Here is a 20,066-nt window from a genome sequence, read left to right on the forward strand (position 1 = left end):
TGAAGTACAGAAATGTCTACACTGCATATAATATAAAGCATGTGGTGGACAGCCTGATGCCTCTTTCAGTGTCACCATCTGGACTGGATTAGTATTGAGTTACTCCATTCTTAAATTGATACAAAAGCATGGTCACCAGCTCCCTTCTTTCCTCCCATAAGTAACCCTCTCTTCCATTGGAAAAGACTGACTTGGGAAAACATTTTGCTACAAAACAATTAGCCTGTGATTGCCAAACAAGCTTCAGTGTAGTGACCCACTAAAACAACCAAATAAAACTTCAAATGGGTTTCATACATGGAACAATCATACCTGGTGGACTCCTGCTTGTAGATGTCAATGATATTTTCCACCAGCAGGTTCCTCTGAAGTCCATATATCCCATGTCTGTCCAAAACCACTTCGTGCCTACAGGATGGGCAGCGGAATCGGCCCCCTGATGCCATGGCAGTGCCTCCTCTGGTGGGCAAGTACGGGTTAGAGGCCTGTTCTTGCCAAGCAAGGAAAGAGGAATTGAGTAATGCCACGGGTAGCTTTTCTGAGACTTCTCTTCACTCTCTGTGGCTACACACAACATCAACTTCTACTTTAAGCTTGCCATGAGATAGCCCCTTAAGGCCCCATCCTCAAGGGGCTCTAAAACACAGAGTCAGCGCTCATCTACAGTCAACTGCTATGTACCGTTTTCAGCATGAGATGATTTTTCCATCTAATATTTTCAGTTCCAGCCAGAACTCCAACATTAATATCTTGGATAGTAATTCATTTACGATTTTGAAACAGATTCCATTTTTGAAAAAAATAAAATAAATATGATTTTTAATGTTGAAATAAAATTAGATTTGGGAATAAGAGAAGGCTGACAGCAAAGCACAAAGCAAATCATTAAGACATTTTTGTTTTTCCTGAAAATGAATGTAACCTTTTAAAGTTTTCTAAAGGAGTTCACCTTAAAGTTAAGCACCTGATTCAGAGGAATGTTTTCCACCCCTACATTCCGAACAAACCTACCTGGAAGATATCACTGGCGCATTTCCTACACAGGTTATGCTGACAGGGGAGAATGACCACGGGCTTCGTGAACATCTCTAAGCAGATGGGACAGATGAGTTGCTTCTCTAAGTTGTCCATGGTCTGCTGCTCTTTGGAAAAAGACTTGTAATTCAAAGATGCACTCATCTCCTGGCCGTCCCCGTGTGCGCTGCCAGGGAAAGGTTGTTCCGAATGGTCTCTACAAGTGTTTCCTGGAAGTAATTCCAAGGCTTGTGCGATCAAGTGTCCTTCATGTTTCTTTTGGTGGAGGACATTGTTTCAGGCCCAGGTTCAGAGTGGGAGCCGGAGCTGTTTTTAGCAGCTGGGGTCACGTGACAGAAGGCTGATTTGTCCATATAAGCCAGTGACAGGAGGACAGATTCTGACAGGTGACAGAGAACAGGATCCAACATTCCTACCCCAGGGAGTGAAAAGAGTGAGTGGGAAGAAGGATTACGAACCCCGTTTGGACAGGGTTGTGGGAAGGAGTGGAAGCAGGCAGTTGTCAACAACAAACGCGAATGTGCACACTGTGGAGTCACCGAGCCCTGCCCTCTGCGAGTCTTCAGTGAGGACCCGGCGACAGGGTTTTTCAGGGCTAGGAAGAATGTATCCTAAGCAGGAGTCGAGCTGTATAACAAATGTCGTTTCTGTCTTGAGAGTTGAGAAAGTGACTTACTCAAAGCAACATGATCATATCACCTTGGTGAAAATAAACAAGACATGTCTTAAAAATCATTATCCCAGCTGCACAAATCATCTAGAAAGACTCGTTCAATGTTAAATATTTCACCTTTGGAGGGGTCGTGGTATGGAAAACATTCTAATTGAAAAACTGTTTTCAAACCTTTTCACTATAAAAGTATCTATCAAGTAAAAAAAATTTAAATACCAGTGGATGATTCAGTTATTTTTAAAAGCTATATGATAAAACTCGAGTGTGCTCTTTTCCGTTTCATATTGCTTTTCTTCTCCTTCAACCTTTCATCTTGTACTCCCACCCCCCCCCACACACACCCCTAAGTACAAAGGAAACTGGACAGTCTTTAACAGGTGCAGCAACTATCGGTAATGAAGAAGTAACTGGCACGTGGGTTAGCAGACCCGTTAGTTCTTTTTGACATGTAACGGATGACAGATACCATTGCCACTGCCAACTGAAGCAAAAACGAAGTCCCGTGAAATACCTGCACTGTTTGCATTTGCATCGGCCTCCAAGTCAATATTTCAAATGGTAGTTTCTGATCTTCTTGGTCTGCTCTTGGGTTGTAAACATCAATTTTGATATTTGCCAGGATTTTTTGAAACTACTGTTTCATCAATACAAGGGAGGACCCCCCAAACCCAGAATTTATTTATAAAAAATTGTGTGCTTATTCTTACGTGTTTAAACTTCAGTCACCTTCAAAAAGTATTCTCCATTTGATGCAATATTCCTATCAATGATTTTGACGCTTTTTAGTGCTTCAGCCATTTTTTTGTTTCACCGCTTCCACATTGGCAAAACATTTTTCTTTGAGGACTTTTTTTCATCGGGGGGGGGGGGGGGGAGAAAAGTCACTCGGTGAAATCAGGTAAATAGGGAGGGTGGTGCATAGAGGTCATGCTGTTTTTGGTCAAAAACTGAAGAACACTCAGTGCAGTGTGGGAAGGTGTGCTTGTAAATCACCCATCATGAAATGGACAAATGTGTTGAGTCTTCAGAAAAAATTCACTGAGGCTTAACACAGCCTCTCACTACAACACTGGCTAGTATACTTATACGATGGGTTCCCAGGACACTCATCTAGTGGGAGAAGCTTATACTATAACGGGTCTGTCCTCCAGAAGATAATTCTGGGTTTTGGGGAGCAGGGGATCCTCCTCGTATATATTTTATTAAAATTTTAAAATCGGGTTAAAAATGAAAAAGAAATACATGTTTATTTTTTATGTGATGAATTTGCAGCTTCATTTCTTCTTGATTTGAAAAATCTCAAACAATGAAGACATTTTGTTTATGGTATCCCTGATGTGTACTTAATTGACGTAGAAATTAGGTTGGTGTGACTGGTTATGTGTGGTCTTAGTGCTGTGTGTACTGAAAGCTTATTGAAAATCTAAAAAGCTCCATTAACTAACAATAAGTTATACATATTCATAAACATTTCAGGGATCTTTGGAGAATTTTATTATCCTTTTCAATAGGTATTGAGCAATTACAATGAAGAAGGGAACTGGTGAAATCTTTTTACTGCATTACTTCAGTTCAGTCAGCCTGGGTAATTAATTGGGTTTATCACTGCATGGTTATGAAGGTCTGAGAACAATATAAAGAAAGTTTCTACTCTAAAAGACCTTGCAACCTAAAGAAAAACACTTAAACTGATGATATACATTGTAGCAGAGTCTGTTCTTGTGAAAGGAATTCATTCTTTCAAAAAACATTGTTTACCATGTGTTTCCATTGTGCTGAGCCCTGGGGATTGAAAGACGAACTAGACACAGGTCATTGTCCTCAAGGAGCTCAGTCTAACATTAGAGATGAGATATGCATATACAGAACCACAGTACAAGACAACATGTTACATAGAGGTATAGAATTTCAGAGTTGGAGGAATTAGGAAGGCTTCATAGGAGGGGTAGCATTTGAACTGATCTGAGAACTTAGTTGGGTCATAGGTGGGGCTTCCTAGGAGAGGGCACAGAAGCAAAGACAGTGAGTACCATAGAGCTGGAAGTACTCAGGGTGTAGGATGCTTTGGACTGGAGTACAGAGCACAGTGCTGGCTCATTGCCAGGCCATAGACACCAGGCTGAAGAGTTTTAAACACTTAATAAATTAGGCAGCAGGAAGTCATTAAAAGTTTCTCAGAGGGACGTTTCCATGAGAGTTGTACATTGGCTGGATTAATCTCACAGTGGTGGTTGGGATAGATAAGTGACAGTGACCTGGCTAAAGACCAGATGGGAAGCTTTTGCCAATAGCCTACGTAAGAGGTCACAAAGCCTTGGCACTAGGCAATGGCAGTGGGGAAGGAAAGGAGGAAATGGATTCTGGGTCAACTATGAAAGTAGAGCTCACAGAGATGACTCAGATGCTGAGTCTGAGCAATGAGCCATGTTGTGGTGAGAGGCTCCACAGTGAGTCAGGAGACAGGCCTATTCAGCACTGATGTCCACTTTGCTTTGTAGTCTCAGGGAACTGACCTCACCTAGCTGGATTTCAGTTCTTTTATCTATAAATGAGTGTAGTTCGTAACCTAACTTTCCAGAATTTGTAGGGAAAAGAAAAACCCTGTGAAACAGTATTAATTTTGATATCGAGAATCCCCAACTTGATTATTTAATATAGAGTTGATACCTACTTCTTTTTTGCTCTGCTCCTTCTTTCTCTCTCTGCCTTTTATTTTTTCCTAGAATTTCCCCTGAAGATTGCACAGGAAACCAGCAAGAATCCCATAGGAATATGAGTGAAACGTGGATAATCATTTACTTCTCCTCTTCATCTGCTTTTCTCCATTCCTCCATCCTGCCCCCCACCCCTGCCACCACGCACACTCTCGGAGACCAGCAGTCTGTAGGGTGGGCATGTGAGTCGAGAATGAGACATGGGAGGAGCAATCTGTTCTAGAGAGGAAGCAGAACATTTCCGTCTACTCCCCAATCACTCACGTAGTCTGAGAGGTAGAATTCTTGAACTGAACTAGAATTGAAATCAGCTTCTGGTCACTGAGATTTGGAGTGGACTTGGGCCTCCGCAGAGACATGAAAACCGGGCTAGTCTCCTGAAGGTATCCTGGATTCCATAGGGGTGGTACACAAGTTCTTCCACTTTTCCTAACCCACGCTAGGATAGGGGGTTGAAACCAACTCTGGCCAACTAGTTGGAAGTCCTGATTGGCCCTCGTGCCTGAGTTCCACCAGAAATGGCGCAGGAGTATGTTTAAACATTTAAAAACTGAAACAAAACCACCACTGCTCTCACCTCCTCCAGCAGTTTCCCAATCCCCCAGATATGGGTCCCTAAGAAACTGGGTAAGTCATCAAACAAATAGAGGACTTATGGTCAGATAGAGAAAAAGGAAAGTAAAAAACAGATATTGTTTGAAGCAAAGAACAGCTCTGGTGGAAGGGAAAACAAGAATCTCCTTAGAGCAAGGAGTTGACCCATGACATCTAGAAAATACCTGACATTTTCTTTCTGTCTGCATTGTCAATCTTTTCAGTTTAGCAGTCTACCTGTCAATAGGTCATGTGGATATGTGATTTTTTAATTTTTAATGAAAAAAATTTACCAAATCTAAAATAAAAGAGAAATGAACTACCTTGAAAGTACTTAACAGAAACCAGTATTTTGACATTTCTTTCATTAGGTAGTTTGCAAACTTCTGACTGAAAGCTTTTTTTTGTCTTGATAATTACTTCTTTTCCAAACTTGTTGTTTATAAATTTTTCCTTCATTGTAACCATCTCTGCGGTAATGTTTGAAAACTAACACATTGTACTTTCCTCTGAACATTCCTTGGCCAGAAATAAATAGTGACAGTACCAATAAATAGCAAATATTTTAGCTGAGGCCTTCCCAGTGACCATGTCTGAATGTCTTACCTTGGCTCCAGGTCCTCCTTGACTCCATCCTTAGCATGCACAGTCCTCCCCTACCTCCCCTTCACCCCAGCCTTCTAACTGATTTGAACTCACTCTTGCCTTCTGCAATCTATTTCTCATGTACCACTCCCTATTTAAATCCCATTAATGGTCTTATTATCCCTGGGATAAAGATATTAATCTTCACTGTGGGTCCCTAAGGCCTGATTTGGCCCTTACCTATCTCTCTGACCTAGCTGTCTAATAGAATAAGATGTGAGTGACATATAGGAGCTATATATGTCATTTTAAATTCTAGTAGCTACACCGAAAATGAGAAACAAATGGAATTAAGTTCATTAATATATTCTGTTTAACTCCAAACATATAAACTATTATCAACATGTAATAAATATTTCAAAAATGAGCTGTAAATAGAGATAGTTTTACTTCTTCCTTTATAATCTGTAAGTCTTCTACTTCATGTTTTCTTGCCTATTACACTTACTAGAAACACCAGAATGGACATCCTTGCTTGTTCCTGTTCTCAGAAGGAAAGCACTCATACTATTAAGTATAATGTTAGCTGTGTGTTTTTTCAGTGATGCCCTTTATTGGTTTTAAGAAGTTCCCTTCCCTTCCGAGTCTGCTGACAGTTTTAAAAATCAGGAATGTATGTTGAATGTTATCAAATACTTTACTGCATCTACTGAAATGGTCATGTGGGCTTTCTTCTTTAGTGTATTTGCTATGATGAATTAATGTTGATTTTGGAATGTTGAACCACTCATATTCTTGGAATAAATCCCACTTGGTCATGAATTCCATTCCATATACAGATTTCTAATCCTAGAACCTTGTTTGAGTTCTTTCTCACTCATCCGTCCTAAACATGTGTTGTCCACATAGAATTTGGGTGTATTCCTTCCCATTCTTTTGCCTTATTGTGCATGTCTTGTTCTTTTAGTCGTTTATATAGTTTCACTGCCAGCTCCTCCTGTCAGCCAGCTAGAACACGCATAATCCCAAAATCTGGGACATACCATCTGATAAAAGGATTCTTTTTCCTACTTCGTCATCTGTTTTCCCCAAAACAATGAGGATATATTTTAAGTGAATCACTATACATTCCATTGAAAAGGGTACAATGGGATAAAAACAGAGACTGTTCTAAAAAAATGAAAGATATACCCCCCCCAAAAAACCCCAGCAGGTTGTACCTAGTGGTAACAAAAACATACAGGTTGCCTAGAACCCTAAAATGAACATTAGATAAAAGAATGATCATTTATTAATTGTAGTATTCAAAAAAGATAATGTCCCTGCCTTTGTCTAAGAGATTTATGTTTTAAATTTAGTACTGCAGTATGGTTTCAATAGCTTTTTTGTGGCTGTACTTTAGAAAATTAAGATAGGGAGACCTCATGGCCAGAAAACCCTTTGTGTGTGTTCTGCTCAATCTCCGAATCTTTCAGTGAGTGTATGTGTGTTTTTTGTCTTGTCTTTGTTTACAAAATAGACCGCACTCAAGAGCAGCCCTATATACAGAGTCTGGCATAAATAACACCCCTTTTTTATTACAAAATCTTTTATTAAAAAATCATAAGCATGTAATTCTGTAACATAACACTATTGCACTCAAGGACACCATATGACATTTTAGATGAAATGTTCAAATTAAAACTATAAATTATTACATCCATATTATTACCCTACCAATCATACTCAAGAAAGCCTTACTTCTGCTGGACCCTGTATAATTTTTTTTCAATTAATTTCCTTAGTGATGATCTGTCTTTAACTCATACATTTATTTCTTGGGAGAAAAATAGCATTAAAACTCTCTTCCACCAGCAAACTCTGGGTCCAGGGTCTTTCTCCATTTGGTCACCTCTCCTCAGGCACCCACTGCCTCAAACTCCCATTTGCGCAGAGCCAGGCGCACCATCGTCCGTAGCTGAGATGGAGGAACACAGTCCTCGCTTCCAGGGCTCAACAGAAGTTTTGAGTAGTCAGCGCACTTTTCCAAGTTGGTTTTTTGTTGTTGTTAGCTTTGATTTTCCATCTGTCAGGTTAGTCCTAGATGGATCACTGGAAGAGCAGCCATCAATCAGAAATCACAAAGGAATTGAAATGACAAGATGTGACTGCAATCTGTCATCGTTTGAGGAGAGAAAAAGAACCAATCTTGTGAACTTCCCAAAGTAAGTGGGTCGAAACTTAAAACTTGAAGGATAAACTGCCAGCACTCATATCCCTTGTCTGGAAGTTTTACAAAACGGAAACTTCAAACTTGCCATACTCCTCACTGGTCCTGTGGCTGACTTGGAACAACATTCAGAGTGGAAAAAAAAAATTACCACAAGGGGCTACATAAAACAAAAGCTGGAGGATGCGGGCATCGATCCCGCTACCTCTCGCCTGCTAAGCGAGCGCTCTACCATTTGAGCTAATCCCCCACTGGTTGTCACCGCCTCTTATCTCTTCCTCTAGAGAGACGTCAGCACGTTTAGCAGCGAAGTTAGACATTCCGGACTGTGAACGTCCTCATAACTAAAGCGAAAGTAACAAAATAGAAGCCTCTCCTTCGAGCCGGAATCGAACCAGCGACCTAAGGATAACAGCGTGCAAACCCCTACAGTCCTCCGCTCTACCAGCTGAGCTATCGAAGGGAGTGAGAGAAGAGCGTCCCGACTTTTCTTCATAACTTTTCACAGTATTGCTTTTGTGTGTTCTCCGCCGAGCTCCCTGACTCCGAGGTACCGTGGGCGCTCGACGCCCCTTGCGGACCTCCCACCTCCTCCAGGCAGCGATGGTCCCCGGCCTCGGCCCAGGCGGGGAGGACGTGGTCCGAGGCCCCGGGGAGCCGGCGCCGTGGCTGAGCTGGTTTTCTCGGCGTGGCTCAGAGGCTCGGGAAACGCCAAGGACCTTTTGGAAACAAGCACAGGGTTCTGACCGCAGCCTCTGACCGAGCGCAGGCTCCCGGCCGGGCCCGAAACTTGAACCGCAGCGCCTGCAGCCGGGTCCGCAAAAGACCGCACCGGATATGCTGCTGCCTTAGGCCAAAACCGGAGCTAAAGTGCTAGAACTTCCAAGTGTTCTTTGGAATGTAATGTATTAGAAAACCGTACTTACGTAAAAAAAAAAAAAAAAAAAAAAAAAATCTAAGTCACGCAATGTTGAGGGAAAAGAAAAATGTACACCTGTCTTCTTCAAGCCGGAATCGAACCAGCGACCTAAGGATGACTCATAACTTGAAATGTCAACTACAGTCCTCCGCTCTACCAGCTGAGCTACCGAAGGGACCATTGGTCATCCTCTAGCTCCCGAGATTCAACACATAAAAAGCAGAGCTGGCCCATTTTCAGACATAGTTTTGAGCATGCGCAATCTGGAAGCCAGTGCGTTACGCGCCTGCGCCGTTTTACGCGTGCGCAGAACGGTAACCCGAGGTTCCAGACTGGAGCTCCTCACCCAGCCTGACTCCTCAACTCGGGTACCCGGTACGTGGGGTGCCAGGATCCTGAGACGTTGACGCCTCTACTGCATGCCTGTCTCACTTTTCTTTTACTGCCGCGTGTGGGGGTGACCGTTTGGTAAGGCCTCCTACTTTACGGTTTGTATACCCCCCGCTGAGTTTTACTCGAAGGGGCCAGTGGCGCAATGGATAACGCGTCTGACTACGGATCAGAAGATTGTAGGTTCGACTCCTGCCTGGCTCGGCGTTTTGTCACCTCAGTTTATAAAACCACAGATTATTAAACAAAAACAACAAACCTGCCCTGTTTCCTCCCCGCATAGATTATTACTTCCTCTGGGTTCTCCAAACCACGAGTGCCCAGAGTAATTTAGGACACTAAAGAGCTCAGAAAGCCATCGCGGTCGCACGCCATTGCAGAGGTTCTGAAGCACCAAGCCGCCCCCAAGGCCCCATCGCAGTCGGGACCCCGCAGACCGAGGCCCGCAGTTCCGTGCAAAGCTGGTTCAAATTCCAGCGCAGCGCTCACTGCAGCTCAGATCCTCGCGTCTCGCAATAGTTTGCAGACACCAGTCCCTACGTTACTGGAGAAACTGCCCCCACTCATCCCCGACTGTACAGAGAGCAAGAAGTTAGGTTATGTACTGCGATGTTTTTTGAGCCAGGTCCTGTTTTGTTTATTTATTTTTAAGGTATCGAGCTCCTCATTGGTTTTAAGCACAGGATTCAATGACTTCGGTTGTGCCGTCAAGTCTTTAACCAAGAAGGTATCACATTGGTTTGAGCAAACTGAATCTTTATTTTGAGGTTGTATAGCCCCCCGCTATTTGTGGAGAGGAGTTTAGAATTATTTCTTAAAACTCTGCAAGTAAGACAGCAATTCCTAAAAGTAAAAGCTTTAATAAAATGTGAGGATCCGTAAGAGATAGGCTAAGGAAAAGAAAGTGTGAAGTTAGAGGAAGGGGCTGGTTTTTAAGTGGGAAAGTGCTTTCCTTAGGGCTGAGGAAACCTTCATGTAAGGCTTAACCATACCCGAATATGGTTAAGCTAAAAATTCAAGGGGTAGGGGGTAAGCACAGACTATTTAAACAAAATAATGGTGGGTTTTTTTTTTCTGTTTCCTAGTGAACATTTTGCCATTTTTTCAGATGTAATAAGCTAATATAATCGTTGAAGTTACATAGTATTTCTAAGTTAAAAAATATATACTATCTTCATGGGAAGTTGGGGACATGTTGTATCCCTCCCCTCAGTTTATGGACAGATGCCTGCAAATTAGGCTAAGAGAAAAGAGACCCATCATATTTGTAAGTTTTCATTTTACAAGGGTGGCAAGTAAGTCTTTTGTTATCTGCACAGGTCACTGTCATGACCACTGATGCACTGGGGTAGAAACCCTGGCCCCTTGGTGTAACTTTCTGATGCAGCCTTACCCCAAGAGCCAACCAGACCATAACAACACATTCCAAAAGGAGCAAAATGGTATAAGATTTCTGGTTCTCTACTTGTGACAAAAAATAACAATGAGTTAGTGCAAGCAAGAGAGACACTATAAAAATAGTGTGTCCCAGGGAAACCAAGGATGAAATAAATTGGGCCTTATGCTTTTTTCTTTCAGTGCTTCTCAGCTTCTCTTATGCTCTCTAGTGCACAGAATTGAAAACATGATGCTGTTCCCCCCAAAAGTTTCTGACCTTTATCCCTCAGAGTCTATTGCTATAAATTTAGTATTTGTGTTCCCTCAAATTCATGTTTTGAAAACCTAATGCCCAATTGATATTAGGTTGTGGGGATTTGTGGGAGATGATTAGATCATGAAAGACAGAGCCCTTATAAACAGGATTAGAGCCATTGTAAAAGAGGTTCCAGAGAGATTCCCTCCTCTTTTCTATTATGTGAGGATACAGTGAGATGTTCAAAAGTCTGCAAGCAGAAGGAGAATCTTCACCAGGACCTGACCATGCTGGCAGCCTGATTGTGGACTTTTAGCCTCCAGAAGTGTGATAAATAAATAATTTATAAGCCACCCAGTCTGACTTTGTTATAGCAACCCAGATGGACTAAGGCATCTGTTAGAGACTTACTTCTGTTTCTCAGTCCTGATTGCAGAACTCTTCATTGTTCTGGCTTCAGTTAGATGCATACCCCTGACCCCCAAAATGTGTCCAGGGGTCAAGATTCCGTGAAGCCATCAGGGTGGCTCATGTCTAGCCTTATTTTTAGGCACGTATAATTGCATCTCCTCCTCCCTAGGATCCCAATGAAGAGATGATAAAGATATAAAAAAAAAGAAAAGTCTTTGCAGCATGGAAAACAACATGAGGTGCCATCAGCAAACCTGAGATTTTCATTTCTGTGATGTGGGAAGCAAATGAGATTGTATAGAAACATAGCCCAGAATGGAAAAAAAACCACAGCTCAGAATAAACATTCTAGAAGCCAGTAGAATCAGAACCATTCTCCCCAAGGAGCTCCCAAAAGGCTACAGGAACAGAGGCAGAGCAGCACAAACATCAGAGGCCTACAACATTGTGCAGTTGCTGCAGCTTTTGTCCTCAGCTTGAGCTGCCTGGAGAACTGCTTAAGCAGAGTAAATTTACCTGGGGAGAGCCCACAGGATAAGTATAGGGCTGGGGAGAGAGGCAGCACCTAATAACAACAGACACAGAAAGAAAGAACGGCTATCCAGAATGAGTCCCTCCTTGAGTTGCCAGTTTGGGGGATTTGGACCAGCATGGCTGTTTTCGCTCATGCACCATCAAAGCCTGTTAGGGCCAAGCAGGCTTTCCAGTTTATGGGTGTAAATTTTGTAGGTGCAGATCAATGTAGTCCTTTATTCATGAATATAAGTAAATGTCTACAAGGCATGGGAGAGGCTACAACAACTTTAAAAAAAAGTCCATGGTAAATAAACAATATAACTGAGCCAGGAAGAAACAAAAATAATAAAAGGAATAACACAGAACTATTTTTTAAATGCTAATTGATATCCTCTAGGACATCTAAGAAAATATTGCAGCAGTAAAAACCAGAATAAGGTGTTATTGAAAGGAGCAACAAAGAATAATTGAGTTATTGGAAACTAAAACTGTGATTGCTGAGGTGAAAAATAACACAGGCATGGCTGAAGATCAGATTTGGAATTATAAAGGATAAAATGGAAAATGTCTTTCAGTACACCAGAATATAAAGAACAGGAGATATTAAAGTGAAAGCATGGAGAATTAACCCAGAAGACACAATGCCTATCTAGTAAGTTCCAGAAAAAGAAAGCAAAGACAATGCAGGGACAGGAATGGAAGAAAGACATTAATCATTAGATTGAAAGGGACATCCAAATAGGATGAACGGAAAACAACTCTGCATGGACAGAGCCTAGTGAAATTTTAAAGCATTGAGGATAAAGATGAAATCCTAAAAGCTTTCAAGGATGGGAACAAGACAAACAAAAAGCAGGCTAACTACAAAGAATGAGAATCAGACTTTGAACAGACTTATCAACAATGTTGGAGACTAGAAGACAGTAAAGCAAGACTTCCAAAGTTCTGTAGGGAAATAATTTTGAACCTATAATTGTATAACCAATGAAAGTAGCAATCACATATTAAGACAGTTCATACTTTCGAGGTCTCATAAATCCAATGAAAAGTTTAAATCCAAAGATTTCTTTCTGAAACAAATTTAAAATAATTGAGGATGTTATACCAATTGTGTTCTCCAGTAAGCAGAAGCTGACAAAGAACTAGAGTACAGAGTTTTACTGAGGAGTAACATATGTGGAATGGAAAAGGAGAGGGCACACAATTAGGTAGGGGTAACAATTAAACAATGATGCAGGCCTTAGTCTCTGCCAGCCCCCTTGATAGCTACAGAGCAAATATTTCCCTTTTGAAGAGTCCCGAGTTGGGCAGAAATGGCTAGGCCCTCCTCCAGTCACCTTGTTCAGTCATTGGTTAGAGGCTGATAACTTTGGACTCAAGAAATTAACACCCAGAGGCCCTCAGTTAACCAGTCTCCTTGCAACTGGGCATTAAGTTCTTTCTTGAAAGGGGATCTAACAACAAATTTCTGTGGCTGCCACAGATGTACTTCAGGAAAACTATATAAGAATCCAAGAAAGAGGAGTACACAGGATTTTTTAAAAAGGAGAGTGGGGGTGGGACCAACCAAGGAACTCAAAACCCAAGTTGACAGTGATACAGCAAGCCAAGAAAGCAATCAAGACAAATTGAGGGATGGCGGGTGTTAGGTCAAGTCACTCAAGACACCAGACAGATGGATGCAGCGAGCCAAAAAGCAGGGTTTATTAGTGAGGAATAAGAGGGGTAAGTGGAGCCAACCAAGGGAGGTTAAGACTGGCTCAGTTGTTCTTAGGGGCAGATTTTTTAAGCACACAACCCCACAAAGGGTAACTAGTTGGGGTGTCAGAGTCTGATTGGCTAGAGCTGGTTGCTGGGTGCCATTTTTGCTGACCATTGTTCTTGATACATCTCATTACCCTTGGGTTAAAGCTGCATCCCGTTATGCCAGATAGGCTGACCCCAGACCCCTGTATCTGTTTGTCATGGGTAGGGCTAGCAAGTAGTCTCCCAGGTAGGCATTTTCCCAGGCTGTGGTTTCCCCTGGTGTATTTTCCCATCTGGTGATGTTTCATTCCTCCTAGGCCTACCTAGGCCTGTCAGGGGGAGGTTAGAAGGCTCTGGGAATATGATTTTTCAAAAAGAAGTGCATTCTTCCACAATAGTAATGTAATTAAGGACCAGGAAGACTTTTAAAATAGGATAAAAGCATGTCAAAAGCAAAATAAAGATAATTAGGAATTTCTAAAAGAGAATAGAGAGATCTTTCTAAAGAATTCATGGTTCAAATTAAACTAATATTTGGCACAATTTGAGAAATTGATGGCATATGTTACAGGCTAACTTGTGTTCCCTCACCCAAATTTTAATATTAAAGCCCTAACTCCCAGTACCTGATAATGACTATATTTGGAGATAGGGCCTGTAAAAAGGTAATTAAATTACAATGGAGTTGTTTTGGGTGTGCCCTCAGTCAATGTGACTAGTGTTCTTATAAGAAGAAATAAAGATGCAGAGAGAGACACAAGATGTGTGCACATAGAGAAGACAATGTGAACACATATTAAGAAACGACCATCTGTAAGCCGAGAGAGGCCTCATAAGAAAACAAACCTGCTGACACCTTGATCTTGCACTTCTAGCCTCTACAATTATGAGAAAATAAATTTCATGGTTTAAGCCACTCAGTCTATGGTATTTTGTTATGGTAATGCTAGCAAAATAATAGAGGGATGGTAAGGAAAGAGAATTTTGCTTTATTTTCTGCACTCTTTGGTATTGTTTTTTTTTCATTTTTTAAAATTTTATTGATTATGCCATTACAGTTGTTCTATTCCCCCCTTCATTCCCCTCCACCCTGCACCTCCCCACCCCCACCATTCCCCCCTTTAGTTTATGACCACGTGTCTCAAGTTCTTTAGATTCTATATTTCCCATACTATTCTTGCCCTCCCCCTATCTATTTTCTACCTACCATCTATGCTACTTATTTTCTGTACCTTCTCCCCACTTCTCCTCCTCCCACTCCCGTTGCTAACCCTCCATGAGATCTTCATTTCTATGTTTCTGCTCCTGATCTAGCTGACCTTTTAGTTTGTTTTAGGTGTGGTTGTTAATAACTGTGCGTTTGCTGTCCCTTCACTGTTCATCTTTTTTATCTTCTTTTTCTTAGGTAAGTCCCTTTAACATTTCATATAACAAGGGCTTGGTGATGATGAACTCCTTGAATTTGATCTTATCTGAGAAGCACTTTATCTGCCCTTCCATTCTAAATGAAAGCTTTGCTGGATAGAGCAATCTTGGTTGTAGGTCTTTGGATTTCATGACTTGGAATACCTCTTTCCAGCCCTTTCTTTTCTGTAAGATCACTTTTGAGAAATCCGCTGACAGTCTGATGGGAACTCCTTTGTAGGTGACTGTCCCCTTATCTCTTGCTGCTTTTAGGATTCTCTCCTTCATTTTCATCTTGGCTAATATAATTATGATGTGCCTTGGTGTGTTCCTTCTTGGGTCCAACTTCTTTGGGACTCTCTGAGCTTCCTGGATTTCTTGGAAGTCTATTTCCTTTGCCAGATTGGGGAAATTCTCCTTTATTATTTGTTCAAAAAAGTTTTCCACTCGTGGCTATTCCTCTTCCCCTTCTGGTACCCCTATAATTTGGATGTTGGAGCCCTTAAAGATGTCCCGGAGGTTCCTAAGCCTCTCCTCATTTTTTTGAATTCTTGTTTCTTTCTTTATATTTTTTTGTTTGGTCATTTTTTTCTTCCTTCTGGTCCACTCCATTGATTTGAGTCCCAGTTTCCTTTCCATTACTATTGGTTTCCTGTGCAATTCCCCTCATTTCAATTAGTTTAGCCTTCATATATTCCTCTAATTTGTGACTAAAATCAACCAGTTCTTTGAGCATCCTGATGACCAGTGTTTTGAACTATGCATTTGAAAGTTTTGCTATTTCTTCGTTGCTTAGAGTTATGGGCTCTGGGGCCTTGAGATCTTTTTGAGCCATTTTTGGTCTGTTCACACCCATTAAGTATGAGGAATGGAGCCTTAGATGTTCACAACGGCAGGCTGCCCAGCTCGCTGGGTTGTGACGCTGTATGTGGGGGCGGGGTCAGAGCGGGGCAATAGTGGCCTCCTCTGCTGGGGGGCCTCCTTCCCGCCACTGGGGCCTGCTCGGTCTATCTCACTGCTCACTCCTTTGAGGGTCTGAGCGCGAATGTGTGACCTCATTCAGCCTGCTGCCCTGTGCCCTCTCTAGGTCCACCCGTCGCTCACTGGATCCTCCTGTTGCAACCCCATGCCTGGGATCCGAATGCCTGAGTCCATCTAACCAAGTTTTCTTGTGCTACCTTGCTCCGCCAGCTGCTGGCTTCACCCCTCTTACTGGTCCAGCTGAAGAATTCATTGTTATCAGACTTCTGAAAAGTTCAATTTTCTGTGTTTTGACTATGTTTTCTGTTGCTAAAATTTTGTTGTCTCTAAAGTTGGTTGTGTGAGAAGGCACAGCATCTCCACCTATGTCTCCATCTTGGTGGAAGTCCCTCTTTGATATTGTTTACATTTTTATTTAACTGTATACATATTATTTTGTAAAGTGTGTGGGGCATCTAGTCAAGTAATTGTCATCTAATACAGCATCTAATAAAAATTGTTTAAAAATGGAGGAACTGATACCCAAAGATGTGAAATGACTTACCTTGAATAACGAAGTTGCACAACAGCAGATGAGATCTCAGATCTCCTGAGTCAGCAGCCTGGACTGCCTCCTTAGTAATACTTGGTCTCCCTGTCCCCAGCTGAACACTTGAATTAGAGAGACTGGACTGATGGCCTGCTTCCTGGGTGGAAGGAAGCTGAAAGGTGGCTTTTGGTATCAGACTATGTTAGACAATGACCAGGACATTCTGGGAGTAACAGAATATTCCATTTATTAAAGGGAACTCTCATCTCTAGAACCCAAAGATCAAATTCCTAGAATTTGTTAACAATGGTGCTCCCAAAAAGATACTTTCTTGAGACTTGAAAGTTACTTTACACAAATGTAGATGAAAGTACTTGAAAGTTTTTTGGGGGGGGGTTGAGGAAACCATTCTATAGATCAGGAAGCTATACCTAAATAAATAAATAAATTTCTTCAGGATGAACCTCCAAATGAGGACTAGGGCTGAACTCAGGTTTACTGATTTCTCATCTGTGGCTCTCCGTAACTATACATTGTGTCCAAGAAGGATATTTGAGAAACTACAGAGATTGTTTCTGAGATTAGAAAGGGAACCATTCTGTAGAACTCTAGGGGAGGTACAGTTGATTCTTGTTACTTGCAGTAGTTAGATTCTATAAAATCACCATAAACACTGATTTAGTGAATACTGAACTATTGCTCCTAGGAGAAAAATAGGGTTAAGTTCCTGTGAATCTCTGTTCACACTTTCATTAAGTGATCAATACATACCTTGTTTTATGTGTTTCTGTTTAGACACAGTATTCAACATATATTATTGATTCATTAAGATTGAACTCACAGCCAACAGAAGTTTATCTAACATACATATTTTCTCCCTAAGGTATGATAACTTCTTACACTTAGGAACACTAGGCAGCACTTCAGTGCTATGCCTTTAAACATTTAATACAGTGAAATAACCAGCAAAAAGCACATACACACACACAAACCTTATGGCACTTGTTTATAGTAAGAAAGCTAAGATAAGAAGGCAGAGCATTATTTTGTTAAACCTTAGCTGGGAAATTCGAATTTCTTGTCATTCTATGTATGTCTGTGATGACCGTGAAATAAATTTTAGCAAGCAGGCAAATTGAAAATACAGAATCTTTAAATGATAGAGGTTGACTGTATTATTAAATCAAACTAACTCCTCATCTGCTAAATAACTATATCAAAAGATTTTTTTATTGTTTTTCTGTTACAGGTATCCCAATTTTTCCCACTTTACCCTTCTCTGCCCAGGCCATCCCCCCACCCCTGCTCCCACAGTCAACCCCACATTGTTAAATCAATCCCCAGCCCCTCACCTCCTTTAAGGAGGTTAGCAGGAGCCATTTGTATTATGGAGAGATGAGTGATAGGCCAAGTTACTTAACCTTTCTGTATTTTAGTTTCTTAGTTTGAAAAATAAGGAATGATAATAATGGTGGTAGCACTTGTCCTATAAGTTGTTGTATTAAATGAATATTTAAATATAAAAAAATATAAAACCAATATATATCTCTTAGAGCAGTGTCAGGTATGAAGCACTACAACCATTGGTTATTATTATTCATTTGACGTATTTTTAATTTATGAAAGAACCATCTTTTTCAAATACAAATGTACCTATGATCCTAAAAGTCATCACTTTCCACCTTCTTTCAAATCTTTTAGCTTGGAGGAAGGAATGTGAGAGAAAGGTAAGAGAGAGCACTAAGAAAAGCAGAAAATAAGCAGGAAAGTGAATAATTTTTCTTTTAAAACTTTATCCTCTTATGACATGAATATTTCAGGTAAAGTTGTTGTGGTTTAAATTAATCTTTTAGTATACTATGTATTGTGTTTAAAAATAAATTCTATGCTAACTACAATAAACTTTTGAAATGAAGGTATTTTATATGGAACTGTTATGCTAATAATTTAATCAATATAGACAATATTTTTCCTTGCCTGATGACTCTCATTTATTTTTTCAAAATATATTTTACTGACTATGCTGTTACAGTTGTCCCATTTTCCTCCCTTTATTCCCCTCCACCCTGAACCTTTCTCCCACCTGCATTACCATACTTCTCCCCCGAATTAGTTCTTGTCCTTAGGTCATACATATTAGTTCTTTGGCTTCTCCATTTCCCATACTATTTCTAACCTCCCCCTGTCGATTTTGTACCTACCATTTATGCTTCTTATTCCCTGTGCCTTTTCCCGTTTTCTCCCCCTTCCCCATCCGAACTGATAACCCTTCATGTGATCTCTATTTCTCTGGATCTGTTTCTGTTCTAGTTGTTTGCTTAGTTTTTGGTTTTGTTTTTTTAGTTTTGGATGTTGATAGTTTTGAGTTTGTTCATTTTACTGATCTTATTTTTTATTTTCTTTTTCTTAGGCAAGTTCCTTTAACATTTCATATAATCAGGGTTTGGTGATGAAGAACCCCTTTAACTCCTTTGCCTTATCTGGGAAGCACTTTATCTGCCCTTCCATTCTAAATGATAGCTTTTCTGGATGGAGTAATCTTGGATGTATTTTCTTGCCTCTCATGACTTGGAATACTTCTTTCCAGCCCCTTCTTGCCTGCAAGGTTTCTTTTGAAAAATCAGCTGCTAGTCTTATGGGAACTCCTTTGTAGGTAACTGTCTCCTTTTCTCTTGCTCCTTTTAAGATTCTCTTTTTATCTTTAATCTTGGGTAATGTAATTATGATGTGCCTGTGTGTGTGCTTCCTTGGGCGTAACTTCTTTGGGACTCTCTGAGCTTCCTGGACTTCCTGGAGGTCTATTTCCTTTGCCAGATTGGGGAAGTTCTCCATTATTTTTTCAAATAAGTTTTCAATTTCTTGCTCTTCCTCTTCTCCTTCTGGCACCTCTCTGATTTAGATGATGGAATGTTTAAGCTTGTCCCAGAGGTTCCTAAGCCTCTCCTAATTTTTTTGAATTCTTATTTCTTCCTTCTGTTCTGGTTGAATGTGTATTTCTTCTTTCTGGTTCTGCTTTCCTTTTCATCACCATTAGTTCCCTGTACATTTTCCTTTACTTCACTTTTCATAGCCTTCACTTTTTCCTCTATTTTCTGATCATACTCAACCATTTCTGTGAGCATTCTGATTACCTGTGTTTTGGAACTGTGCATCAAATAAGTTAGCTATCTCTTCATCACTTAGTTGTATTTTTTCTGGAGCTTTGATCTGTTTTTTCATTTGGGCCACCTGTTTTATAGTAAGGGGCAGAACCTTAGGTATTCACCAAGGTGGGGCAACCCACATCCCTGTGTTGTGGTGCTGTATGTGATGGAAGGGTCCAAGAGGAAACAGTGCCACTTGCTCTGCTCTCCAGCAGCTTTCAGTCACTTTCTCTACTACCCACAAGCAAATTGTACCATTCTGGTGCTGATTCCCAGGTGAGTAGGTTTGCATACGTTCTAGGACCCTATGGGTCTCTCCAACAAGCTCTCCTGTGAGGCTGGGAGTTTCTCTTGCTGCTTCAAGACCCACAGGTTTTTTCAGTCAGAGGTTTTGAAGCTTTATTTCCTTGTGCTGGAACCTTGAGTTGCATGGTCTGTCTGCTCCTGTTTTCCTCCTGGTTTATCTGCATGCAGATATGGGACCACCTGGTAAGCCAGCCACCACCTCTCTTGCCCATGTCCTCCAGCTGTTGCCTTGCCATAAGTCCTCTCCTCTCTGGCTGCCCCTCTCTGCCCCTCCTACC

At 41.1% G+C, this 20,066-nt stretch overlaps 1 protein-coding gene and 3 non-coding genes across 13 annotated transcripts in view; 1 reads left to right on the top strand and 3 right to left on the bottom strand.

Moving 5' to 3' along the window:
• TRIM55 (tripartite motif containing 55) overlaps positions 1-1,333 on the bottom strand; it is a 39,102-nt gene extending 37,769 nt beyond the window's left edge. For all 10 annotated transcript variants that reach the window (XM_053661231.1, XM_053661230.1, XM_053661223.1 and 7 more), the window contains exons 1-2: positions 1,012-1,333; positions 313-485 (exon numbers count right to left, since the gene is read on the bottom strand). In XM_053661231.1, coding sequence (XP_053517206.1) covers positions 313-485; positions 1,012-1,179 — 341 coding nt within the window. In that variant the 5' untranslated portion in view covers positions 1,180-1,333. The remainder of the gene's footprint in view (positions 1-312; positions 486-1,011) is intronic.
• A 6,851-nt stretch (positions 1,334-8,184) lies between these two features.
• TRNAY-GUA (transfer RNA tyrosine (anticodon GUA)) lies at positions 8,185-8,273 on the bottom strand. The gene is given in 2 exon segments: positions 8,185-8,220; positions 8,237-8,273. It is a non-coding gene; the product is annotated as a tRNA-Tyr (tRNA).
• A 536-nt stretch (positions 8,274-8,809) lies between these two features.
• On the bottom strand, positions 8,810-8,904 carry TRNAY-GUA (transfer RNA tyrosine (anticodon GUA)). Its single transcript has 2 exons — positions 8,868-8,904; positions 8,810-8,845 (listed from the first exon to the last, which is right to left on the bottom strand). It is a non-coding gene; the product is annotated as a tRNA-Tyr (tRNA).
• Positions 8,905-9,250: 346 nt separating this feature from the next.
• On the top strand, positions 9,251-9,323 carry TRNAR-ACG (transfer RNA arginine (anticodon ACG)). The gene has a single exon. It is a non-coding gene; the product is annotated as a tRNA-Arg (tRNA).
• Positions 9,324-20,066: the final 10,743 nt, after the last annotated feature.

Source organism: Artibeus jamaicensis, unplaced genomic scaffold (assembly GCF_021234435.1).
Source record: "Artibeus jamaicensis isolate MK-2021 breed Jamaican fruit bat unplaced genomic scaffold, CSHL_Jam_final scaffold_916, whole genome shotgun sequence".
NCBI classification, from domain to species: Eukaryota; Metazoa; Chordata; class Mammalia; order Chiroptera; family Phyllostomidae; genus Artibeus; species Artibeus jamaicensis.